General features: G+C 48.7%; 1 protein-coding gene, 1 long non-coding RNA gene and 2 pseudogenes across 2 annotated transcripts; all 4 read right to left on the bottom strand.

The window, feature by feature from the left end:
• Positions 1–7,590: 7,590 nt before the first annotated feature.
• Positions 7,591–8,234, bottom strand: LOC143416199 (cytosolic arginine sensor for mTORC1 subunit 2 pseudogene; annotated as a pseudogene).
• A 483-nt stretch (positions 8,235–8,717) lies between these two features.
• LOC112433510 (thioredoxin-interacting protein pseudogene) lies at positions 8,718–9,808 on the bottom strand (annotated as a pseudogene).
• Positions 9,809–9,869: 61 nt separating this feature from the next.
• Positions 9,870–10,842, bottom strand: LOC143416201 (uncharacterized). The gene has a single exon (XM_076881625.1). The coding sequence runs from the start codon at positions 10,776–10,778 to the stop codon at positions 9,870–9,872; it is 909 nt and encodes a 302-aa protein (XP_076737740.1). The 5' UTR covers positions 10,779–10,842.
• Positions 10,843–17,785: 6,943 nt separating this feature from the next.
• On the bottom strand, positions 17,786–25,048 carry LOC143416200 (uncharacterized). The gene is made up of 6 exons (XR_013096568.1): positions 24,864–25,048; positions 23,491–23,844; positions 22,881–23,081; positions 19,763–20,116; positions 19,174–19,374; positions 17,786–17,954 (listed from the first exon to the last, which is right to left on the bottom strand). It is a non-coding gene; the product is annotated as an uncharacterized LOC143416200 (long non-coding RNA).
• Between the last annotated feature and the right edge of the window lie 2,590 nt (positions 25,049–27,638).

Raw genomic sequence — 27,638 nt, 5'->3', positions numbered from 1 at the left:
CAGAGATGAGGGAAAAACAACAGAAATCAGGATAGATTTTAATGTCAGGAGATGCCCTGTGATGCTGGGGCCATTGTGTAAGATTGGAATGTGTACCAGTGGCTGGTGGGTGGTCCTTGAAGGTCCCGGGAGGAGGCGGCGAGGAGGCAGCGGGTGGCTGGGCTTGAGCTGTGGATCAGGGACGTCATTAATTCTGCCTGGTGCTGCGTGTGCCCTGTGCAGCTTGGATGTCTGCCGCTGACGCTCTGTGGTTCCTGTTCTGCTGATCTCCTGGTCCACACACGGCTTCAGGGTGCACTGTACAAGGGAAGAAGAAATGCATCATTGGTTACCAAAATAAAACAGTGTCTTTCTGCCTGTGTCATTCTGTTTGGTTTCTTTGAGCGTTTGTTTCTTAAATACACAGCAAGTGTCACTCTCTCTCTCTCTCTCTCTCTCTGTCACACACACACACACACACCAAAGCACACACACCAAAGCGCGCACACACACACACACACACACACACCAAAGCGCACACACACACACACACACACACACAGACACAGACACTGTGAGGTTTGCAGTGCAAAATTTGAATTTTAGTGCATGGTGATTTGTCTCCCTCCAGTGGCCCACGGCAGGTATGATGAGGCTTAAATGATAGGTTATGGGGAAAAAGCCAGGAGAGGATGGGACAAAAGTGGAATAACTGAAAAAGTAAGAGGTGTAGAGGGCTGATGTTGGTGTCTAGGTGGGGGTTTTGGTGGGTGCCGGACGCTGTGGCGAAGAAGCCACGCCGATGGCTTCTTCGGTTCTGGAGATATGGCGAATCGGACCAAAAAGGATGGGACAAAAGGGTCCCAGTCGGAGAAAGGAAGGTGCAGAGGGCCTGGGTCCACCACCACTGTACTCAGCAGGCCCTGCCGGGTCGTTAGACACGCAGCATGGCAGGGATTGGTGACATAACATGTAGCAGTTTCCCTTCACAGAAGCCTCTGCAGCAGGTTGGTACAGGAGCAGGCACCAGAAGCAGGCCTGTGGAGCACTATGTCATCTGCTCGGCCTTGCTTCAGGATGCACTGTACAATTCGATAGCAAGACCTCATGGGTTACCACAAAAAAAACAGTGTCTTTCTGCCTCTGTTCAATTGCACCTGTCATCCACAGGAGGGCGCCTAGCTGGGAAGTCCAGTACATTCCATATTAAAGTTGTTGCAAGTGCATTTTTTGTGTAAAAGACAGACACACACACACACACACACACACACACACACAACACTGTAAGGTCTGAAGTGCAAAATTTGAATTACATTCCTTTGTATCTCTCCCTCTCTCTCTCTCTGTCTCTCTCTCTCTCTCTCTCTCTCTCTCTGTCAACACACACACACACACACACACACACACACACACACTGTAAGGTCTGAAGTGCAAAATTTGAATTACATTCCTTTGTATCTCTCCCTCTCTCTCTCTCTCTCTCTCTGTCTCTCTCTCTCTGTCAACACACACACACACACACACACACACACGCACACACACACGCTCAATGGAGTATAAAATAAAGACCGGGGCAGTTCTCTCACTGGAGTCTCTTAGAGTGGAGGCTGCCCTTGCTAGCAAGAAGTTCTGTGTGTTTCTCTTCTCTGAGTCTTTACTGAAGAAGTGTTTTATAACATTTTCCTTAACAACTGACATGTGTTTTTTGTGTAAAAGAGAGAGAGACACACACACACACACACACACACACACTCACACTCACACTCAGCGGCTCAGAGATGAGGGAAAAACAACAGAAATCAGGATAGATTTTAATGTCAGGAGATGCCCTGTGATGCTGGGGCCATTGTGTAAGATTGGAATGTGTACCAGTGGCTGGTGGGTGGTCCTTGAAGGTCCCGGGAGGAGGCGGCGAGGAGGCAGCGGGTGGCTGGGCTTGAGCTGTGGATCAGGGACGTCATTAATTCTGCCTGGTGCTGCGTGTGCCCTGTGCAGCTTGGATGTCTGCCGCTGACGCTCTGTGGTTCCTGTTCTGCTGATCTCCTGGTCCACACACGGCTTCAGGGTGCACTGTACAAGCGGAGAAGAAATGCATCATTGGTTACCAAAATAAAACAGTGTCTTTCTGCCTGTGTCATTCTGTTTGGTTTCTTTGAGCGTTTGTTTCTTAAATACACAGCAAGTGTCACTCTCTCTCTCTGTCACACACACACACACACACACACACACCAAAGCAAACACACCAAAGCGCACACACACACACACACACACACAGACACTGTGAGGTCTGCAGTTCAAAATTTGAATCTCAGAGCTTGGTTTTTTTGTCTCCCTCCAGTGGACAAATGCAGGTATGATTAGGGTTGGTTAGGTTAAGGGGATTTAGCCAGAGCTTGACGGAATAAAATGGAATAACTGGGAAAGTAAGTGTCGTAGAGGGATGAAAGTGGTGTCTACGTGGGGTGTTTCTGCCGCTCCGCACGCGCTGGTGAAGACCCCATGTCGATAGCACCAACGGTTCTGGACTTGGTGTAAATGGGTCCAAATTTGACGGAATAAAAGGTCAAAGTGGCAGATAGGAGTGTCCGATCGGGCCGATTCCACCACCACTGTACTCAGCAGGCCCTGCCGGGTCGTTAGACACGCAGCATGGCAGGGATCGGTGACATAACATGTAGCAGTTTCCCTTCACAGAAGCATCTGCAGCAGGTGGGTGGAGGAGGAGGCAGCAGAACCAGGCCTTTGGAGCACTGTGTCATCTCCTGGTCCTGATGCTTTGAATCTCCCTCTCTGTCTGTCTGTCTGTCTGTCTGTCACACACACACACACACACACACACACACACACACACACACACACACACACAGAAGCTGGTCAAGTGCTGTGCAACTGGGATTGCACCTGTCGTCCACAGGAGGGCGCCTAGCTGGGAAGTCCAGTACATTCCATATTAAAGTTGTTGCAAGTGCATTTTTTGTGTAAAAGACAGACACACACACACACACACACACACACACACACACACACACACACACACACACACACACACACACACACACACAGAGTAAGGTCTGAAGTGCAAAATTTGAATTACATTCCTTTGTATCTCTCCCTCTCTCTCTCTCTCTCTCTCTCTCTTCTCTGTCAACACACACACACACACACACACACACACACAGTAAGGTCTGAAGTGCAAAATTTGAATTACATTCCTTTGTATCTCTCCCTCTCTCTCTCTCTCTCTCTCTCTCTCTCTCTCTCTCTCTGTCAACACACACACACACACACACTCACACACACCAAAGCACACAGACAGAAGCTGGTCACAACTGCTGTGCAGCTGGGATTGAACCAGGGGGGCTCCCTCTGCTGGCTCAATGCGGTACAAAGTGTCAGAAGCTGTTAGATATCTGCTTTTGACAATCAATTGCACCTGTCATCCACAGGAGGGCGCCTAGCTGGGAAGTCCAGTACATTCCATATTAAAGTTGTTGCAAGTGCATTTTTTGTGTAAAAGACAGACACACACACACACACACACACACACACACACACACACTGTAAGGTCTGAAGTGCAAAATTTGAATTACATTCCTTTGTATCTCTCCCTCTCTCTCTCTCTGTCTCTCTCTCTCTCTCTCTCTCTCTCTCTGTCAACACACACACACACACACACACACACACACACACACTGTAAGGTCTGAAGTGCAAAATTTGAATTACATTCCTTTGTATCTCTCCCTCTCTCTCTCTCTCTCTCTCTGTCTCTCTCTCTCTGTCAACACACACACACACACACACACACACACGCACACACACACGCTCAATGGAGTATAAAATAAAGACCGGGGCAGTTCTCTCACTGGAGTCTCTTAGAGTGGAGGCTGCCCTTGCTAGCAAGAAGTTCTGTGTGTTTCTCTTCTCTGAGTCTTTACTGAAGAAGTGTTTTATAACATTTTCCTTAACAACTGACATGTGTTTTTTGTGTAAAAGAGAGAGAGACACACACACACACACACACACACACACTCACACTCACACTCAGCGGCTCAGAGATGAGGGAAAAACAACAGAAATCAGGATAGATTTTAATGTCAGGAGATGCCCTGTGATGCTGGGGCCATTGTGTAAGATTGGAATGTGTACCAGTGGCTGGTGGGTGGTCCTTGAAGGTCCCGGAGGAGGCGGCGAGGAGGCAGCGGGTGGCTGGGCTTGAGCTGTGGATCAGGGACGTCATTAATTCTGCCTGGTGCTGCGTGTGCCCTGTGCAGCTTGGATGTCTGCCGCTGACGCTCTGTGGTTCCTGTTCTGCTGATCTCCTGGTCCACACACGGCTTCAGGGTGCACTGTACAAGGGAAGAAGAAATGCATCATTGGTTACCAAAATAAAACAGTGTCTTTCTGCCTGTGTCATTCTGTTTGGTTTCTTTGAGCGTTTGTTTCTTAAATACACAGCAAGTGTCACTCTCTCTCTCTGTCACACACACACACACACACACACACACCAAAGCAAACACACCAAAGCGCACACACACACACACACACACAGACACTGTGAGGTCTGCAGTTCAAAATTTGAATCTCAGAGCTTGGTTTTTTTGTCTCCCTCCAGTGGACAAATGCAGGTATGATTAGGGTTGGTTAGGTTAAGGGGATTTAGCCAGAGCTTGACGGAATAAAATGGAATAACTGGGAAAGTAAGTGTCGTAGAGGGATGAAAGTGGTGTCTACGTGGGGATTTTCTGCCGCTCCGCACGCGCTGGTGAAGACCCCATGTCGATAGCACCAACGGTTCTGGACTTGGTGTAAATGGGTCCAAATTTGACGGAATAAAAAGGTCAAAGTGGCAGATAGGAGTGTCCGATCGGGCCGATTCCACCACCACTGTACTCAGCAGGCCCTGCCGGGTCGTTCGACACGCAGCATGGCAGGGATCGGTGACATAACATGTAGCAGTTTCCCTTCACAGAAGCGTCTGCAGCAGGTGGGTGGAGGAGGAGGCAGCAGAACCAGGCCTTTGGAGCACTGTGTCATCTCCTGGTCCTGATGCTTTGAATCTCCCTCTCTGTCTGTCTGTCTGTCTGTCACACACACACACACACACACACACACACAGAAGCTGGTCAAGTGCTGTGCAACTGGGATTGCACCTGTCGTCCACAGGAGGGCGCCTAGCTGGGAAGTCCAGTACATTCCATATTAAAGTTGTTGCAAGTGCATTTTTTGTGTAAAAGACAGACACACACACACACACACACACACACACACACACACAGTAAGGTCTGAAGTGCAAAATTTGAATACATTCCTTTGTATCTCTCCCTCTCTCTCTCTCTCTCTCTCTCTCTCTGTCAACACACACACACACACACACACACACACACAGAGTAAGGTCTGAAGTGCAAAATTTGAATTACATTCCTTTGTATCTCTCCTCTCTCTCTCTCTCTCTCTCTCTCTCTCTGTCTCTCTCTCTCTCTGTCAACACACACACACACACACACACTCACACACACCAAAGCACACAGACAGAAGCTGGTCACAACTGCTGTGCAGCTGGGATTGAACCAGGGGGGCTCCCTCTGCTGGCTCAATGCGGTACAAAGTGTCAGAAGCTGTTAGATATCTGCTTTTGACAATCAATTGCACCTGTCATCCACAGGAGGGCGCCTAGCTGGGAAGTCCAGTACATTCCATATTAAAGTTGTTGCAAGTGCATTTTTTGTGTAAAAGACAGACACACACACACACACACACACACACACACACACACACACACTGTAAGGTCTGAAGTGCAAAATTTGAATTACATTCCTTTGTATCTCTCCCTCTCTCTCTCTCTCTCTCTCTCTCTCTGTCTCTCTCTCTCTCTCTCTCTCTCTCTCTGTCAACACACACACACACACACACACACACACACACACACACACACACACACACACACACACACTGTAAGGTCTGAAGTGCAAAATTTGAATTACATTCCTTTGTATCTCTCCCTCTCTCTCTCTCTCTCTCTCTCTCTCTCTCTCTCTCTGTCAACACACACACACACACACACACACACCACACACACACACACACGCTCAATGGAGTATAAAATAAAGACCGGGGCAGTTCTCTCACTGGAGTCTCTTAGAGTGGAGGCTGCCCTTGCTAGCAAGAAGTTCTGTGTGTTTCTCTTCTCTGAGTCTTTAATGAAGAAGTGTTTTATAACATTTTCCTTAACAACTGACATGTGTTTTTTGTGTAAAGAGAGAGAGACACACACACACACACACACACTCACACTCAGTGGCTCAGAGATGAGGGAAAAACAACAGAAATCAGGATAGATTTTAATGTCAGGAGATGCCCTGTGATGCTGGGGCCATTGTGTAAGATTGGAATGTGTACCAGTGGCTGGTGGGTGGTCCTTGAAGGTCCCGGGAGGAGGCGGCGAGGAGGCAGCGGGTGGCTGGGCTTGAGCTGTGGATCAGGGACGTCATTAATTCTGCCTGGTGCTGCGTGTGCCCTGTGCAGCTTGGATGTCTGCCGCTGACGCTCTGTGGTTCCTGTTCCTGTCATAAAAGGCCCTGTACAAGGGGAGAAGAAATGCATCATTGGTTACCACAAATAAAACAGTGTCTTTCTGCCTGTGTCATTCTGTTTGGTTTCTTTGAGCGTTTGTTTCTTAAATACACAGCAAGTGTCACTCTCTCTCTCTCTCTCTCTCTCTCTGTCACACACACACACACACACCAAAGCACACACACACACACACACACACACACACACACACCAAAGCGCGCGCGCACACACACACACACACACACACACACACACACACACACACACACACACACACACACACACAGACACTGTGAGGTCTGCAGTTCAAAATTTGAATCTCAGAGCTTGGTGTTTTTGTCTCCCTCCAGTGGACAAATGCAGGTATGATTAGGGTTGGTTAGGATGAGGAAAGAGAAAGGGGACCCAGCAGCCGCTGGACCCCCTTGGAGGCACGCTCACGACGAATGAAGTGGGCAGACGTCCCCCGTTCAAAAAATTGCCCATATAGGGTGATAATTGGCCAATGCGCATCGTTGGGCCTTCGCGACGTTTCGGCGTATTTGTGCCTTTTTCAAGCTGGCCCAACGTGTCTTCTGTTTCTGTTTCTTGCCTGTCTCGGCTTTTATATACTCTCTGTCTCCACCCACTTTGGGCTTTCTGTTTTCTTTCTTTTCTTTATATTTCTGTTTCTCTGTTTGTTCTTTAACTTTCTTCTATTTCTCAACTTGTACGTTTTCTTTTCTTATTTCTCAACTTGTACGTGTTCTTTTTCTTATTCTTTCTTTCTTTTCTTTATATTTCTGTTTCTCTGTTTGTTCTTTAACTTTCTTATATTTCTCAACTTGTACGTTTTCTTTTCTTATTTCTCAACTTGTACGTTTTCTTTTTCTTATTCTTTCTTTAACTTTTTCATTCTGTTTATATTTTTAATTTTTAAATGGCACCCCCTGCTTTATTGACATCCCGTCCTGTATTTTTCCTCTCTGGCACCCCCTTCTCATTTGTCCTTTCCAGTTCTACGGCTTTTACGTGTTTCTTCCATTTCTCAACTTGTACGTTTTTCTTTTTCTTATTTCACAACTTGTACGTTTTCTGTTTCTTATGACTGGATAAGGGGTGAATGATAGGACGGGGCACTAGTTTTGGTTTCACAAAGCCATTGGTCACCCCCAGATTGTGAGCAGCAACAGTCTCCCCGTTGACCACTCGAAACAAAGTGAATTCGGAAGACAGAGTGTGCATGACCATCGGGAGGTCTCGCTCTCGAACCAGGATGAAGTCCGTCTGATACGTCGACAGCATGAAAACAGAAATGTTGTGGTCGGCCAGTGGTGCGATGACTGATTTAGCGATTTTGGTGACTCCTATGGGTTGTGAAGTGGATGTGTTGCTACCTCCTGACACCACGTTAAGGGCCACCCACGTGGCGTCGGCAACGCTGATGTGCTCCGACTGGGGCAGCTCTTTAAATCCTTCCTCGTCGACGATGATGGTATAGTCCTCTGGAGTCTCTGTCAAACTGAAAAACTTGCATCTTGTTTTGGAGGCCAGGAAGGCGAGTTTTATTAATCCGTGAGTGCAAATCTGGATCCCTTCTTTCTCTATACTCGCCACTTTCAAGCTGTGCTCTAAAATATGAAGCTCCATCTTTTACGTCTTCTCATTTGAGGAAGGACTAAAATGGGTTAGGGTGGGGAAGATAATCCCTTCTCCGAAAGGAAAAGGAGCGTGCACGGTCCATCCCTCCCTGCGGCCCTCCGTACCCGTCCCAGAAGACTTGGCGGTCACGTTGGCGGCGGCGGCCATAGCGTACCACCGTCCAGCCGTCGTCCATGGCGTCCAGAATTTTTTTCTTCTTTTCTTTTTTCCAAAAAAAATTAAATGTGCTTCAAAAAATATTTATTTAATTTTAATGTGAACAAAAAACGCTTTCCAAAATGTGGAAAGGAAAAAGTCACGTAAAAACAGTAAACAACAAAAGAAGGTGTGCCAAAAAAAACTGTTTATTTAAAAATAAACACAAAAAACACAACGTTTCGACCGTACACGGTCTTCTTCAGGTGTGGCACACAGAAAACTGTAAGCTAGGTTAGCTGGCAACAGTTGGACTGGCAGAGATGTGCTCTCATCGAGTGCCGAGTGGAAAATGAGCTCCTGTGTGAGCTCCACCTTTTATATTCTCCCCTCGGCTTTCATACAAAAACATCTGCACGTATCAAGAGCGTATTACAAACATATTTTCTCACAAATGAGTCATTAACAGTGATTTCCCTGCGCCCTGAAAGAACAGAAGTTGTGAATTCACAGAAGTGGAACTCTTAAATGAAATGTTGCCTGGGACAACTGCAGATCAGATACAAGGATCCTCAGATAAAGTGCGTTCCATCGAGAGCGTGTGGTATGGACGGCACTCGCAGTAATTAGCACCAGTCACCAAGCTGTGGTGACTGGTGGAAGTTGCATATCTCCACATCAAAAACATTGTTCAGTTGAACAGAGTCTTCTGGGCAGTAGGAGAGTCAAAAGCAACAATATAGGAATAAAGGACTTTTTTCAAACACTGGTAACACTACTGACATTTAAGGAAGAAATTTACATGCTGTGATTCTGAAAAGCAACAGTGTTCCCAACAATTTCCCAACAAGGTGTTCTCAAACTTCGCATTGATGCAGATCTCTTCGCCTTCACAGAATCCACGCCGGTCAATTTTTGCATTCAATGACACCTGACCGTCAGGGATGAACATGCAGGTGACTTTCTTCTCCTTCATGCCACCTGCTGGAGACAGCAGGTCTGGGGTGTTGACATCCAGTGGCTCCTCCACCTCGAAACATTTCTTGCACTCTAGCACGGGCTGCTGCGGCCTCTCCATCAGGGCTTTGACACAGTACTGGACGTAGCCGAACTTCCCCTTGTATGACGACACCAGTTGCCCTTGCTGAGGGAGCTCGAATCCAAACGTGTACTCGTACTTGTTGCCAGGTCTCAACACCACAGAGCCGTCAGAGTCTGTGGGCTGGTCTTGCAGCCGCAGGACCGTTTCATGTCTGAGGTACTCGGCCTCCTGTCGGCACCGCTGCTTGCCTTTAGCGTACTCCACCTTGGCGCAGCCCAGACCCAGAAGCTTCAGCGCGGACACCCGCATCATTAGGGTTAGGGTTAGGGCGTTGGTTACGGCCCCGTCCCCCTGGGGGGGACGGAGGAATGCGCGGTCCTTCCCTCCTGGGTTAGGATTATGGTGATAGCAGGCCACCAGGGGCCTGAGTGCACTGTCCATCAATGGGGGCCGGGAGGTGGAGACCCTGCCCAGCAGGTCCAAAAATTACCCATGTCTTGGGTTAGATCTTTCTTATCTCCGTCAGGACAAGTTCTGTGAGGTTTTCACACTCGCCTATTGAATCAGTCAGATGGGTCAGTCTGTTCTGGTCCACCTTCAGGATGGACAGCTGTTTCAGAGACCCTATGCTGTCCGGGACGACCTCCAGCAGGTTCTGTGTGAGCAGCAGGTCTGTGAGAGCCAGGAGGCCATTCAGCTCTGACGGGAGCTCCTCCAGACGATTCTCCGACACATCCAGACACACCAACCTACGAAGGTTTCCCAGCTCTGGTGGTAATGAGGACAACTGGTTACGGTCCAGCCACAGCTCCCTTAGGTTGGGGAGAGCGCCGAGGGTATCCGGCAAAACTTCCAGTTCATTGCTGCCCAGGTCCAGCTGTTCCAGTTTCACCAGGAAAGAGAGCGACGTGGGCAGAGACTTCAACAGGTTCTCCCTGAGCTCCAACGTCACCAGGTTGGCCAAATTTCCAATGTCATTGGGCAACATCTGTAATGACACATCATTGAGGGCCAGGTGAGCGAGCGCTCGGAGTTCAGTGAAACCATCCGGCAATCTGGAGAGGGGGTTTCCACTGAAGTCTGCAATCTCCAAGGCCCTGCAAAACTTAATGCTCTCTGGGATCTCAGAAATATCGTTCCTGGAGATGTCCAATTCCACCAGTTGCATGAAGTTAGCCACCTCAGGCGGGAGTCTCTGGATCTCATTGTCGCTCAGGCCAAGTTTCCGGAGGTTCAGTAGTCTGAAGAAAGGCTTTGGTAGCTCTTTGAGTTGATTGGCATCAAGGAGAAGCTCCTCCAAACTGCGGCTGTATCGAAATATTTCATCAGGAACCGTCTGCAAGTTGCAATGCCGCTTGTCCACCGACTCGACGTGGCGGTTGCAGCGCCACAGGGGGATACACTTCAGCATGTCCGGCCGCCGGAGGGGAGGGGGGTCTGGTTAGGGGGTTAGGGTTTAGGTGATAACAGGCCACCAAGGGCCTGACTGCACTGTCCATCAATGGGGGCCGGGAGGTGGAGACCCTGCCCGGCGGTTCCAAAAATTACCCATGTCTTGGGTTTGAGAGCTAATGGGCTATCGCGAGACGTTTCGGCATAGAAGTGCCTTCTTCAGTCGAGCCCAGGTGAATAAGTGTTTTCCTTTTTGTTTCTTTCCTTTATACAGGCTTTATTTTAACAGGTAAGTTTTTTCTTTCCTTTATACAGGCTTTATTTTAACAGGTAAGTTTTTTTCTAGGGTTGTGCCCTCCCACCCCGATCGACTGGCAAACGTGGCCTGCCATCAGAGGGCTGCCGCCGGGCCCGGCACCTTCGCCGGCGCCTTCGGGCGGTCAGCTCCTCCGGCCCGCAGGCTCGCCTCTAGCGCTGGCCGGGGGTTACAGCGCGAAGGTCGAAGGGGGTGGTGGTTCTCGGACCCCGCCCTGTCCTCCCCACGCTTCCCCCCCCCCGCCAGACGCGATCGCTCGGTAGCGAGACCGAGACGCCCGGTCTGTCCCGGTGGTCATACCACGGCGGGCCTCGTCGCAGAGTGGGTAGGCAAACCCAGAGTTTGCCCACCCCGCGAGGGCGACGGGGCCCCGTCCGGCAAACACGGTTTCTCGAACCCTCGCCCCGGTCCACACGTGCGTCCGGAAAGCCTCGCCCTGGTCGACAGGGCTCAGTAGCCCCGAGCGAGCGAGCGAGCGCGTGCGTGCGCGCCGCTGCCGCCGCCTGAGGGGCTACCTGGTTGATCCTGCCAGTAGCATATGCTTGTCTCAAAGATTAAGCCATGCAGGTCTAAGTACACGCGGCCGGTACAGTGAAACTGCGAATGGCTCATTAAATCAGTTATGGTTCCTTTGATCGCTCATCCGTTACTTGGATAACTGTGGCAATTCTAGAGCTAATACATGCAAATGAGCGCTGACCCTCCGGGTATGCGTGCATTTATCAGACCCAAAACCCATGCGGGGCGTCCTCTCGGGGGTTAGGGGTCTTGGAATTTCACGTCTCAAAAAAAAAAAAAAAATAAGCGAGGCACTTTGAAGGAAGACTTCTTGCTTCTGCTGTAGCTCTGGTTTTGTGACAACTTTTTATTGTTTTGTTGATGATGGGGTTAGGTGTTAAGAAAAGAATCAGGCCACCAGCAAGCTGGTAGCCTGAGGTGCACGGGCCATCGATGGGGCCGGGTGGTGGTGTCCCTGCCCTGGTTCAAAAAATTGCCCATATCTAGGGTTTTAGTGCACATTTAGCATTCACTGGGCCGTTCGCGACGTTTCGGCATGTTTTTGCCTTCTTCAGGCCGACCCAGTGTGTCTTGTCTTTGTCTCTCTGTTTTCTGTTTGCCTCTCTTGGCCTTTTATACTCTTGTTAGCTCCTCCCACTTGGGCTTTTTTAAGTTGACTTCTTGTCTTTTTCTTTTTCTGCTTTTCTTTCTATTTTACGTGACTTCTTGTCTTTCATATCTTTAGTTTTCTTACTATTTTTCTCTTTGTTTTCCCCTTGTTTTTTCTTGTCTTTCTGTGTTTACTCCATATTCAGACAAGGCGAGCAGGAGAAAGAAAACCAGCTTTCTAGAAATTTTAGTGCAAATTGCTGGAGTCAGATACATTTATTAGGATTGTCTCTTTATCTTTTTATGGCACCCCCTGTCTTTTTTGACATCCCGTCCTTTGTTCACTGTACTTTTGTTTATGGCACCCCCTTCCTTTAAATCCTTTCCGTGTGTATTTACATTATTTTCTTTGTTTTATCTTACGTGACTTCTTGTCTTTTTCTGTTTCTGCAGCAGGTTGGTACAGGAGCAGGCACCAGAAGCAGGCCTGTGGAGCACTATGTCATCTGCTCGGCCTTGCTTCAGGATGCACTGTACAATTCGATAGCAAGACCTCATGGGTTACCACAAAAAAAACAGTGTCTTTCTGCCTCTGTCGTTCTCTTTGGTTTGTTTGAGCGCTTGTTTTTTAAATACACAGCAAGTGTCTCTCTCTCTCTCTCTCTGTCTGTCTCTCTGTCACACACACACACACACACACACACACAGAAGCAGAGCAGCTGCTTTGCCACTGGGATTGAACAAGAGGTGCTCCCTCTGCTGGCTCAATGCGGTACAAAGTGTCAGAAGGTGTTATACCGCGCGAAAATAACATCTTTCAATTGCATGTTTGGTCCACAGGATGGCGCCTAGCTGGCAAGTCCTGTACATTGCATATTAAAAGTTGTTGCAAGTGCACTCACATGTATTTTTTGTGTAAAAGAGACACACACACACACACACACACACACACACACACACCCACACACACACACACACACACACACACACGCTCAATGGAGTATAAAATAAAGACCGGGCAGTTCTCTCACTGGAGTCTCTTAGAGTGGAGGCTGCCCTTGCTAGCAAGAAGTTCTGTGTGTTTCTCTTCTCTGAGTCTTTACTGAAGAAGTGTTTTATAACATTTTCCTTAACAATTGACATGTGTTTTTTGTGTAAAAGAGAGAGAGACACACACACACACACACACACACACACACACACACACCACACACACACACACACACACACACTCACACTCAGCGGCTCAGAGATGAGGGAAAAAACAACAGAAATCAGGATAGATTTTAATGTCAGGAGATGCCCTGTGATGCTGGGGCCATTGTGTAAGATTGGAATGTGTACCAGTGGCTGGTGGGTGGTCCTTGAAGGTCCCGGGAGGAGGCGGCGAGGAGGCAGCGGGTGGCTGGGCTTGAGCTGTGGATCAGGGACGTCATTAATTCTGCCTGGTGCTGCGTGTGCCCTGTGCAGCTTGGATGTCTGCCGCTGACGCTCTGTGGTTCCTGTTCTGCTGATCTCCTGGTCCACACACGGCTTCAGGGTGCACTGTACAAGCGGAGAAGAAATGCATCATTGGTTACCAAAATAAAACAGTGTCTTTCTGCCTGTGTCATTCTGTTTGGTTTCTTTGAGCGTTTGTTTCTTAAATACACAGCAAGTGTCACTCTCTCTCTCTCTCTCTCTCTCTGTCACACACACACACACACACCAAAGCACACACACCAAAGCGCGCACACACACACACACACACACACACCAAAGCGCACACACACACACACACACACACACAGACACTGTGAGGTTTGCAGTGCAAAATTTGAATTTTAGTGCATGGTGATTTGTCTCCCTCCAGTGGCCCACGGCAGGTATGATGAGGCTTAAATGATAGGTTATGGGGAAAAAGCCAGGAGAGGATGGGACAAAAGTGGAATAACTGAAAAAGTAAGAGGTGTAGAGGGCTGATGTTGGTGTCTAGGTGGGGTTTTGGTGGGTGCCGGACGCTGTGGCGAAGAAGCCACGCCGATGGCTTCTTCGGTTCTGGAGATATGGCGAATCGGACCAAAAAGGATGGGACAAAAGGGTCCCAGTCGGAGAAAGGAAGGTGCAGAGGGCCTGGGTCCACCACCACTGTACTCAGCAGGCCCTGCCGGGTCGTTAGACACGCAGCATGGCAGGGATTGGTGACATAACATGTAGCAGTTTCCCTTCACAGAAGCCTCTGCAGCAGGTTGGTACAGGAGCAGGCACCAGAAGCAGGCCTGTGGAGCACTATGTCATCTGCTCGGCCTTGCTTCAGGATGCACTGTACAATTCGATAGCAAGACCTCATGGGTTACCACAAAAAAAACAGTGTCTTTCTGCCTCTGTCGTTCTCTTTGGTTTGTTTGAGCGCTTGTTTTTTAAATACACAGCAAGTGTCTCTCTCTCTCTCTCTCTGTCTGTCTCTCTGTCACACACACACACACACACACACACACACACACACACACACACACACCACAGAAGCAGAGCAGCTGCTGTGCCACTGGGATTGAACAAGAGGTGCTCCCTCTGCTGGCTCAATGCGGTACAAAGTGTCAGAAGGTGTTATACCGGCGAAAATAACATCTTTCAATTGCATGTTTGGTCCACAGGATGGCGCCTAGCAAGCAAGTCCTGTACATTGCATATTAAAAGTTGTTGAGTGCACTCACATGTATTTTTTGTGTAAAAGAGACACACACACACACACACACACACACACACACACACACACACACGCACACACACACGCTCAATGGAGTATAAAATAAAGACCGGGGCAGTTCTCTCACTGGAGTCTCTTAGAGTGGAGGCTGCCCTTGCTAGCAAGAAGTTCTGTGTGTTTCTCTTCTCTGAGTCTTTACTGAAGAAGTGTTTTATAACATTTTCCTTAACAACTGACATGTGTTTTTTGTGTAAAAGAGAGAGAGACACACACACACACACACACACACACACTCACACTCACACTCAGCGGCTCAGAGATGAGGAAAAACAACAGAAATCAGGATAGATTTTAATGTCAGGAGATGCCCTGTGATGCTGGGGCCATTGTGTAAGATTGGAATGTGTACCAGTGGCTGGTGGGTGGTCCTTGAAGGTCCCGGGAGGAGGCGGCGAGGAGGCAGCGGGTGGCTGGGCTTGAGCTGTGGATCAGGGACGTCATTAATTCTGCCTGGTGCTGCGTGTGCCCTGTGCAGCTTGGATGTCTGCCGCTGACGCTCTGTGGTTCCTGTTCTGCTGATCTCCTGGTCCACACACGGCTTCAGGGTGCACTGTACAAGGGAAGAAGAAATGCATCATTGGTTACCAAAATAAAACAGTGTCTTTCTGCCTGTGTCATTCTGTTTGGTTTCTTTGAGCGTTTGTTTCTTAAATACACAGCAAGTGTCACTCTCTCTCTCTCTCTCTCTCTCTGTCACACACACACACACACACCCAAAGCACACACACCAAAGCGCGCACACACACACACACACACACACACCAAAGCGCACACACACACACACACACACACACAGACACAGACACTGTGAGGTTTGCAGTGCAAAATTTGAATTTTAGTGCATGGTGATTTGTCTCCCTCCAGTGGCCCACGGCAGGTATGATGAGGCTTAAATGATAGGTTATGGGGAAAAAGCCAGGAGAGGATGGGACAAAAGTGGAATAACTGAAAAAGTAAGAGGTGTAGAGGGCTGATGTTGGTGTCTAGGTGGGGGTTTTGGTGGGTGCCGGACGCTGTGGCGAAGAAGCCACGCCGATGGCTTCTTCGGTTCTGGAGATATGGCGAATCGGACCAAAAAGGATGGGACAAAAGGGGTCCCAGTCGGAGAAAGGAAGGTGCAGAGGGCCTGGGTCCACCACCACTGTACTCAGCAGGCCCTGCCGGGTCGTTAGACACGCAGCATGGCAGGGATTGGTGACATAACATGTAGCAGTTTCCCTTCACAGAAGCCTCTGCAGCAGGTTGGTACAGGAGCAGGCACCAGAAGCAGGCCTGTGGAGCACTATGTCATCTGCTCGGCCTTGCTTCAGGATGCACTGTACAATTCGATAGCAAGACCTCATGGGTTACCACAAAAAAACAGTGTCTTTCTGCCTCTGTCGTTCTCTTTGGTTTGTTTGAGCGCTTGTTTTTTAAATACACAGCAAGTGTCTCTCTCTCTCTCTCTCTGTCTGTCTCTCTGTCACACACACACACACACACACACACACACACACACACACACACAGAAGCAGAGCAGCTGCTGTGCCACTGGGATTGAACAAGAGGTGCTCCCTCTGCTGGCTCAATGCGGTACAAAGTGTCAGAAGGTGTTATACCGGCGAAAATAACATCTTTCAATTGCATGTTTGGTCCACAGGATGGCGCCTAGCAAGCAAGTCCTGTACATTGCATATTAAAAGTTGTTGCAAGTGCACTCACATGTATTTTTTGTGTAAAAAGAGACACACACACACACACACACACCACACACACACACACACACACACACACGCTCAATGGAGTATAAAATAAAGACCGGGGCAGTTCTCTCACTGGAGTCTCTTAGAGTGGAGGCTGCCCTTGCTAGCAAGAAGTTCTGTGTGTTTCTCTTCTCTGAGTCTTTACTGAAGAAGTGTTTTATAACATTTTCCTTAACAACTGACATGTGTTTTTTGTGTAAAAGAGAGAGAGACACACACACACACACTCACACTCACACTCAGCGGCTCAGAGATGAGGGAAAAACAACAGAAATCAGGATAGATTTTAATGTCAGGAGATGCCCTGTGATGCTGGGGCCATTGTGTAAGATTGGAATGTGTACCAGTGGCTGGTGGGTGGTCCTTGAAGGTCCCGGGAGGAGGCGGCGAGGAGGCAGCGGGTGGCTGGGCTTGAGCTGTGGATCAGGGACGTCATTAATTCTGCCTGGTGCTGCGTGTGCCCTGTGCAGCTTGGATGTCTGCCGCTGACGCTCTGTGGTTCCTGTTCTGCTGATCTCCTGGTCCACACACGGCTTCAGGGTGCACTGTACAAGCGGAGAAGAAATGCATCATTGGTTACCAAAATAAAACAGTGTCTTTCTGCCTGTGTCATTCTGTTTGGTTTCTTTGAGCGTTTGTTTCTTAAATACACAGCAAGTGTCACTCTCTCTCTCTGTCACACACACACACACACACACACACACCAAAGCAAACACACCAAAGCGCACACACACACACACACACACACAGACACTGTGAGGTCTGCAGTTCAAAATTTGAATCTCAGAGCTTGGTTTTTTTGTCTCCTCCAGTGGACAAATGCAGGTATGATTAGGGTTGGTTAGGTTAAGGGGATTTAGCCAGAGCTTGACGGAATAAAATGGAATAACTGGGAAAGTAAGTGTCGTAGAGGGATGAAAGTGGTGTCTACGTGGGGTGTTTCTGCCGCTCCGCACGCGCTGGTGAAGACCCCATGTCGATAGCACCAACGGTTCTGGACTTGGTGTAAATGGGTCCAAATTTGACGGAATAAAAAGGTCAAAGTGGCAGATAGGAGTGTCCGATCGGGCCGATTCCACCACCACTGTACTCAGCAGGCCTGCCGGGTCGTTAGACACGCAGCATGGCAGGGATCGGTGACATAACATGTAGCAGTTTCCCTTCACAGAAGCATCTGCAGCAGGTGGGTGGAGGAGGAGGCAGCAGAACCAGGCCTTTGGAGCACTGTGTCATCTCCTGGTCCTGATGCTTTGAATCTCCCTCTCTGTCTGTCTGTCTGTCTGTCTGTCACACACACACACACACACACACACACACACACACACACACACACACACACAGAAGCTGGTCAAGTGCTGTGCAACTGGGATTGCACCTGTCGTCCACAGGAGGGCGCCTAGCTGGGAAGTCCAGTACATTCCATATTAAAGTTGTTGCAAGTGCATTTTTTGTGTAAAAGACAGACACACACACACACACACACACACACACACACACACACACACACACACACACACACACACACACACACACACACAGAGTAAGGTCTGAAGTGCAAAATTTGAATTACATTCCTTTGTATCTCTCCCTCTCTCTCTCTCTCTCTCTCTCTCTCTCTCTGTCAACACACACACACACACACACACACACACACAGTAAGGTCTGAAGTGCAAAATTTGAATTACATTCCTTTGTATCTCTCCCTCTCTCTCTCTCTCTCTCTCTCTCTCTCTGTCTCTCTCTCTCTCTGTCAACACACACACACACACACACTCACACACACCAAAGCACACAGACAGAAGCTGGTCACAACTGCTGTGCAGCTGGGATTGAACCAGGGGGGCTCCCTCTGCTGGCTCAATGCGGTACAAAGTGTCAGAAGCTGTTAGATATCTGCTTTTGACAATCAATTGCACCTGTCATCCACAGGAGGCGCCTAGCTGGGAAGTCCAGTACATTCCATATTAAAGTTGTTGCAAGTGCATTTTTTGTGTAAAAGACAGACACACACACACACACACACACACACACACACACACACTGTAAGGTCTGAAGTGCAAAATTTGAATTACATTCCTTTGTATCTCTCCTCTCTCTCTCTCTCTCTCTCTCTCTCTCTGTCTCTCTCTCTCTGTCAACACACACACACACACACACACACACACGCACACACACACGCTCAATGGAGTATAAAATAAAGACCGGGGCAGTTCTCTCACTGGAGTCTCTTAGAGTGGAGGCTGCCCTTGCTAGCAAGAAGTTCTGTGTGTTTCTCTTCTCTGAGTCTTTACTGAAGAAGTGTTTTATAACATTTTCCTTAACAACTGACATGTGTTTTTTGTGTAAAAGAGAGAGAGACACACACACACACACACACACACACACTCACACTCACACTCAGCGGCTCAGAGATGAGGGGAAAAACAACAGAAATCAGGATAGATTTTAATGTCAGGAGATGCCCTGTGATGCTGGGGCCATTGTGTAAGATTGGAATGTGTACCAGTGGCTGGTGGGTGGTCCTTGAAGGTCCCGGGAGGAGGCGGCGAGGAGGCAGCGGGTGGCTGGGCTTGAGCTGTGGATCAGGGACGTCATTAATTCTGCCTGGTGCTGCGTGTGCCCTGTGCAGCTTGGATGTCTGCCGCTGACGCTCTGTGGTTCCTGTTCTGCTGATCTCCTGGTCCACACACGGCTTCAGGGTGCACTGTACAAGGGAAGAAGAAATGCATCATTGGTTACCAAAATAAAACAGTGTCTTTCTGCCTGTGTCATTTCTGTTTGGTTTCTTTGAGCGTTTGTTTCTTAAATACACAGCAAGTGTCACTCTCTCTCTCTGTCACACACACACACACACACACACACACCAAAGCAAACACACCAAAGCGCACACACACACACACACACACACAGACACTGTGAGGTCTGCAGTTCAAAATTTGAATCTCAGAGCTTGGTTTTTTTGTCTCCCTCCAGTGGACAAATGCAGGTATGATTAGGGTTGGTTAGGTTAAGGGGATTTAGCCAGAGCTTGACGGAATAAAATGGAATAACTGGGAAAGTAAGTGTCGTAGAGGGATGAAAGTGGTGTCTACGTGGGGTGTTTCTGCCGCTCCGCACGCGCTGGTGAAGACCCCATGTCGATAGCACCAACGGTTCTGGACTTGGTGTAAATGGGTCCAAATTTGACGGAATAAAAAGGTCAAAGTGGCAGATAGGAGTGTCCGATCGGGCCGATTCCACCACCACTGTACTCAGCAGGCCCTGCCGGGTCGTTAGACACGCAGCATGGCAGGGATCGGTGACATAACATGTAGCAGTTTCCCTTCACAGAAGCATCTGCAGCAGGTGGGTGGAGGAGGAGGCAGCAGAACCAGGCCTTTGGAGCACTGTGTCATCTCCTGGTCCTGATGCTTTGAATCTCCCTCTCTGTCTGTCTGTCTGTCTGTCTGTCACACACACACACACACACACACACACACAGAAGCTGGTCAAGTGCTGTGCAACTGGGATTGCACCTGTCGTCCACAGGAGGGCGCCTAGCTGGAAGTCCAGTACATTCCATATTAAAGTTGTTGCAAGTGCATTTTTTGTGTAAAAGACAGACACACACACACACACACACACACACACACACACACACACACACACACACACAGAGTAAGGTCTGAAGTGCAAAATTTGAATTACATTCCTTTGTATCTCTCCCTCTCTCTCTCTCTCTCTCTCTCTCTCTCTGTCAACACACACACACACACACACACACACACACACACACACACACACACACAGTAAGGTCTGAAGTGCAAAATTTGAATTACATTCCTTTGTATCTCTCCCTCTCTCTCTCTCTCTCTCTCTCTCTCTCTGTCAAACACACACACACACACACACACACAGTAAGGTCTGAAGTGCAAAATTTGAATTACATTCCTTTGTATCTCTCCCTCTCTCTCCCTCTCTCTCTCTCTGTCTCTCTCTCTCTCTCTCTGTCAACACACACACACACACACACACACACACACACACACACACAGTAAGGTCTGAAGTGCAAAATTTGAATTACATTCCTTTGTATCTCTCCCTCTCTCTCTCTCTCTCTGTCTCTCTCTCTCTGTCAACACACACACACACACACACACACACGCACACACACACGCTCAATGGAGTATAAAATAAAGACCGGGGCAGTTCTCTCACTGGAGTCTCTTAGAGTGGAGGCTGCCCTTGCTAGCAAGAAGTTCTGTGTGTTTCTCTTCTCTGAGTCTTTACTGAAGAAGTGTTTTATAACATTTTCCTTAACAACTGACATGTGTTTTTTGTGTAAAAGAGAGAGAGACACACACACACACACACACACACACACACACAACACACACACACACACACACACACACTCAGCGGCTCAGAGATGAGGGAAAAACAACAGAAATCAGGATAGATTTTAATGTCAGGAGATGCCCTGTGATGCTGGGGCCATTGTGTAAGATTGGAATGTGTACCAGTGGCTGGTGGGTGGTCTTGAAGGTCCCGGGAGGAGGCGGCGAGGAGGCAGCGGGTGGCTGGGCTTGAGCTGTGGATCAGGGACGTCATTAATTCTGCCTGGTGCTGCGTGTGCCCTGTGCAGCTTGGATGTCTGCCGCTGACGCTCTGTGGTTCCTGTTCTGCTGATCTCCTGGTCCACACACGGCTTCAGGGTGCACTGTACAAGCGGAGAAGAAATGCATCATTGGTTACCAAATAAAACAGTGTCTTTCTGCCTGTGTCATTCTGTTTGGTTTCTTTGAGCGTTTGTTTCTTAAATACACAGCAAGTGTCACTCTCTCTCTCTCTCTCTCTGTCACACACACACACACACACACACACACACACACACCAAAGCGCACACACACACACACACACACACACACACACACACACACAGACACAGACACTGTGAGGTTTGCAGTGCAAAATTTGAATTTTAGTGCATGGTGATTTGTCTCCCTCCAGTGGCCCACGGCAGGTATGATGAGGCTTAAATGATAGGGTTAGGTTATGGGGAAAAAGCCAGGAGAGGATGGGACAAAAGTGGAATAACTGAAAAAGTAAGAGGTGTAGAGGGCTGATGTTGGTGTCTAGGTGGGGGTTTTGGTGGGTGCCGGACGCCTGTGGCGAAGAAGCCACGCCGATGGCTTCTTCGGTTCTGGAGATATGGCGAATCGGACCAAAAAGGATGGGACAAAAGGGTCCCAGTCGGAGAAAGGAAGGTGCAGAGGGCCTGGGTCCACCACCACTGTACTCAGCAGGCCCTGCCGGGTCGTTAGACACGCAGCATGGCAGGGATTGGTGACATAACATGTAGCAGTTTCCCTTCACAGAAGCCTCTGCAGCAGGTTGGTACAGGAGCAGGCACCAGAAGCAGGCCTGTGGAGCACTATGTCATCTGCTCGGCCTTGCTTCAGGATGCACTGTACAATTCGATAGCAAGACCTCATGGGTTACCACAAAAAAAACAGTGTCTTTCTGCCTCTGTCGTTCTCTTTTGGTTGTTTGAGCGCTTGTTTTTTAAATACACAGCAAGTGTCTCTCTCTCTCTCTCTCTGTCTGTCTCTCTGTCACACACACACACACACACACACACACACACACACACACACACACAGAAGCAGAGCAGCTGCTGTGCCACTGGGATTGAACAAGAGGTGCTCCCTCTGCTGGCTCAATGCGGTACAAAGTGTCAGAAGGTGTTATACCGGCGAAAATAACATCTTTCAATTGCATGTTTGGTCCACAGGATGGCGCCTAGCAAGCAAGTCCTGTACATTGCATATTAAAAGTTGTTGCAAGTGCACTCACATGTATTTTTTGTGTAAAAGAGACACACACACACACACACACACACACACACACGCTCAATGGAGTATAAAATAAAGACCGGGGCAGTTCTCTCACTGGAGTCTCTTAGAGTGGAGGCTGCCCTTGCTAGCAAGAAGTTCTGTGTGTTTCTCTTCTCTGAGTCTTTACTGAAGAAGTGTTTTATAACATTTTCCTTAACAACTGACATGTGTTTTTTGTGTAAAAGAGAGAGAGACACACACACACACACACACACACTCACACTCACACTCAGCGGCTCAGAGATGAGGGAAAAACAACAGAAATCAGGATAGATTTTAATGTCAGGAGATGCCCTGTGATGCTGGGGCCATTGTGTAAGATTGGAATGTGTACCAGTGGCTGGTGGGTGGTCCTTGAAGGTCCCGGGAGGAGGCGGCGAGGAGGCAGCGGGTGGCTGGGCTTGAGCTGTGGATCAGGGACGTCATTAATTCTGCCTGGTGCTGCGTGTGCCCTGTGCAGCTTGGATGTCTGCCGCTGACGCTCTGTGGTTCCTGTTCTGCTGATCTCCTGGTCCACACACGGCTTCAGGGTGCACTGTACAAGCGGAGAAGAAATGCATCATTGGTTACCAAAATAAAACAGTGTCTTTCTGCCTGTGTCATTCTGTTTGGTTTCTTTGAGCGTTTGTTTCTTAAATACACAGCAAGTGTCACTCTCTCTCTCTGTCACACACACACACACACACACACACACACACACACACACACACACACACCAAAGCAAACACACCAAAGCGCACACACACACACACACACACACAGACACTGTGAGGTCTGCAGTTCAAAATTTGAATCTCAGAGCTTGGTTTTTTTGTCTCCCTCCAGTGGACAAATGCAGGTATGATTAGGGTTGGTTAGGTTAAGGGGATTTAGCCAGAGCTTGACGGAATAAAATGGAATAACTGGGAAAGTAAGTGTCGTAGAGGGATGAAAGTGGTGTCTACGTGGGGTGTTTCTGCCGCTCCGCACGCGCTGGTGAAGACCCCATGTCGATAGCACCAACGGTTCTGGACTTGGTGTAAATGGGTCCAAATTTGACGGAATAAAAAGGTCAAAGTGGCAGATAGGAGTGTCCGATCGGGCCGATTCCACCACCACTGTACTCAGCAGGCCCTGCCGGGTCGTTAGACACGCAGCATGGCAGGGATCGGTGACATAACATGTAGCAGTTTCCCTTCACAGAAGCATCTGCAGCAGGTGGGTGGAGGAGGAGGCAGCAGAACCAGGCCTTTGGAGCACTGTGTCATCTCCTGGTCCTGATGCTTTGAATCTCCCTCTCTGTCTGTCTGTCTGTCTGTCTGTCACACACACACACACACACACACACACACAGAAGCTGGTCAAGTGCTGTGCAACTGGGATTGCACCTGTCGTCCACAGGAGGGCGCCTAGCTGGGAAGTCCAGTACATTCCATATTAAAGTTGTTGCAAGTGCATTTTTTGTGTAAAAGACAGACACACACACACACACACACACACACACACACACACACACACACACACAGAGTAAGGTCTGAAGTGCAAAATTTGAATTACATTCCTTTGTATCTCTCCCTCTCTCTCTCTCTCTCTCTCTCTCTCTCTGTCAACACACACACACACACACACACACACACACACACACACACACACAGTAAGGTCTGAAGTGCAAATTTGAATTACATTCCTTTGTATCTCTCCCTCTCTCTCTCTCTCTCTCTCTCTCTCTCTGTCAACACACACACACACACACACACACAGTAAGGTCTGAAGTGCAAAATTTGAATTACATTCCTTTGTATCTCTCCCTCTCTCTCCCTCTCTCTCTCTCTGTCTCTCTCTCTCTCTCTCTGTCAACACACACACACACACACACACACACACACACACACACACAGTAAGGTCTGAAGTGCAAAATTTGAATTACATTCCTTTGTATCTCTCCTCTCTCTCTCTCTCTCTGTCTCTCTCTCTCTGTCAACACACACACACACACACACACACACGCACACACACACGCTCAATGGAGTATAAAATAAAGACCGGGGCAGTTCTCTCACTGGAGTCTCTTAGAGTGGAGGCTGCCCTTGCTAGCAAGAAGTTCTGTGTGTTTTCTTCTCTGAGTCTTTACTGAAGAAGTGTTTTATAACATTTTCCTTAACAACTGACATGTGTTTTTTGTGTAAAAGAGAGAGAGACACACACACACACACACACACACTCACACTCACACTCAGCGGCTCAGAGATGAGGGAAAAACAACAGAAATCAGGATAGATTTTAATGTCAGGAGATGCCCTGTGATGCTGGGGCCATTGTGTAAGATTGGAATGTGTACCAGTGGCTGGTGGGTGGTCCTTGAAGGTCCCGGGAGGAGGCGGCGAGGAGGCAGCGGGTGGCTGGGCTTGAGCTGTGGATCAGGGACGTCATTAATTCTGCCTGGTGCTGCGTGTGCCCTGTGCAGCTTGGATGTCTGCCGCTGACGCTCTGTGGTTCCTGTTCTGCTGATCTCCTGGTCCACACACGGCTTCAGGTGCACTGTACAAGCGGAGAAGAAATGCATCATTGGTTACCAAAATAAAACAGTGTCTTTCTGCCTGTGTCATTCTGTTGGTTTCTTTGAGCGTTTGTTTCTTAAATACACAGCAAGTGTCACTCTCTCTCTCTGTCACACACACACACACACACACACACACACACACACACACACACAAAGCAAACACACCAAAGCGCACACACACACACACACACACACAGACACTGTGAGGTCTGCAGTTCAAATTTGAATCTCAGAGCTTGGTTTTTTTGTCTCCCTCCAGTGGACAAATGCAGGTATGATTAGGGTTGGTTAGGTTAAGGGGATTTAGCCAGAGCTTGACGGAATAAAATGGAATAACTGGGAAAGTAAGTGTCGTAGAGGGATGAAAGTGGTGTCTACGTGGGGTGTTTCTGCCGCTCCGCACGCGCTGGTGAAGACCCCATGTCGATAGCACCAACGGTTCTGGACTTGGTGTAAATGGGTCCAAATTTGACGGAATAAAAAGGTCAAAGTGGCAGATAGGAGTGTCCGATCGGGCCGATTCCACCACCACTGTACTCAGCAGGCCCTGCCGGGTCGTTAGACACGCAGCATGGCAGGGATCGGTGACATAACATGTAGCAGTTTCCCTTCACAGAAGCATCTGCAGCAGGTGGGTGGAGGAGGAGGCAGCAGAACCAGGCCTTTGGAGCACTGTGTCATCTCCTGGTCCTGATGCTTTGAATCTCCCTCTCTGTCTGTCTGTCTGTTGTCTGTCACACACACACACACACACACACACACACAGAAGCTGGTCAAGTGCTGTGCAACTGGGATTGCACCTGTCGTCCACAGGAGGGCGCCTAGCTGGGAAGTCCAGTACATTCCATATTAAAGTTGTTGCAAGTGCATTTTTTGTGTAAAAGACAGACACACACACACACACACACACACACACACACACACACACACACACACACAGAGTAAGGTCTGAAGTGCAAAATTTGAATTACATTCCTTTGTATCTCTCCCTCTCTCTCTCTCTCTCTCTCTCTCTCTCTGTCAACACACACACACACACACACACACACACACACACACACACACACACACACAGTAAGGTCTGAAGTGCAAAATTTGAATTACATTCCTTTGTATCTCTCCCTCTCTCTCTCTCTCTCTCTCTCTCTCTCTGTCAACACACACACACACACACACACACAGTAAGGTCTGAAGTGCAAAATTTGAATTACATTCCTTTGTATCTCTCCCTCTCTCTCCCCTCTCTCTCTCTGTCTCTCTCTCTCTCTCTCTGTCAACACACACACACACACACACACACACACACACACACACACAGTAAGGTCTGAAGTGCAAAATTTGAATTACATTCCTTTGTATCTCTCCCTCTCTCTCTCTCTCTCTGTCTCTCTCTCTCTGTCAACACACACACACACACACACACACACGCACACACACACGCTCAATGGAGTATAAAATAAAGACCGGGGCAGTTCTCTCACTGGAGTCTCTTAGAGTGGAGGCTGCCCTTGCTAGCAAGAAGTTCTGTGTGTTTCTCTTCTCTGAGTCTTTACTGAAGAAGTGTTTTATAACATTTTCCTTAACAACTGACATGTGTTTTTTGTGTAAAAGAGAGAGAGACACACACACACACACACACACACACACACACACACACACACACACACACACACACACACTCAGCGGCTCAGAGATGAGGGAAAAACAACAGAAATCAGGATAGATTTTAATGTCAGGAGATGCCCTGTGATGCTGGGGCCATTGTGTAAGATTGGAATGTGTACCAGTGGCTGGTGGGTGGTCCTTGAAGGTCCCGGGAGGAGGCGGCGAGGAGGCAGCGGGTGGCTGGGCTTGAGCTGTGGATCAGGGACGTCATTAATTCTGCCTGGTGCTGCGTGTGCCCTGTGCAGCTTGGATGTCTGCCGCTGACGCTCTGTGGTTCCTGTTCTGCTGATCTCCTGGTCCACACACGGCTTCAGGGTGCACTGTACAAGCGGAGAAGAAATGCATCATTGGTTACCAAAATAAAACAGTGTCTTTCTGCCTGTGTCATTCTGTTTGGTTTCTTTGAGCGTTTGTTTCTTAAATACACAGCAAGTGTCACTCTCTCTCTCTCTCTCTCTGTCACACACACACACACACACACACACACACACACACCAAAGCGCACACACACACACAACACACACACACACACACACACACAGACACAGACACTGTGAGGTTTGCAGTGCAAAATTTGAATTTTAGTGCATGGTGATTTGTCTCCCTCCAGTGGCCCACGGCAGGTATGATGAGGCTTAAATGATAGGGTTAGGTTATGGGAAAAAGCCAGGAGAGGATGGGACAAAAGTGGAATAACTGAAAAAGTAAGAGGTGTAGAGGGCTGATGTTGGTGTCTAGGTGGGGGTTTTGGTGGGTGCCGGACGCTGTGGCGAAGAAGCCACGCCGATGGCTTCTTCGGTTCTGGAGATATGGCGAATCGGACCAAAAAGGATGGGACAAAAGGGTCCCAGTCGGAGAAAGGAAGGTGCAGAGGGCCTGGGTCCACCA

The sequence above is a fragment of the Maylandia zebra genome, unplaced genomic scaffold, assembly GCF_041146795.1.
Source record: "Maylandia zebra isolate NMK-2024a unplaced genomic scaffold, Mzebra_GT3a scaffold33, whole genome shotgun sequence".
Lineage (NCBI taxonomy): Eukaryota > Metazoa > Chordata > Actinopteri > Cichliformes > Cichlidae > Maylandia > Maylandia zebra.
The sequence above is the reverse complement of the archived record's forward strand: the minus strand, read 5'-3'. Positions and strand labels throughout refer to the sequence as shown.

What these genes read in the sequence shown, in the direction of transcription:
- LOC143416201 (XM_076881625.1), bottom strand. Translation starts at nt 10,778, where the DNA reads ATGCTGAAGTGTATCCCCCTGTGGCGCTGCAACCGCCACGTCGAGTCG.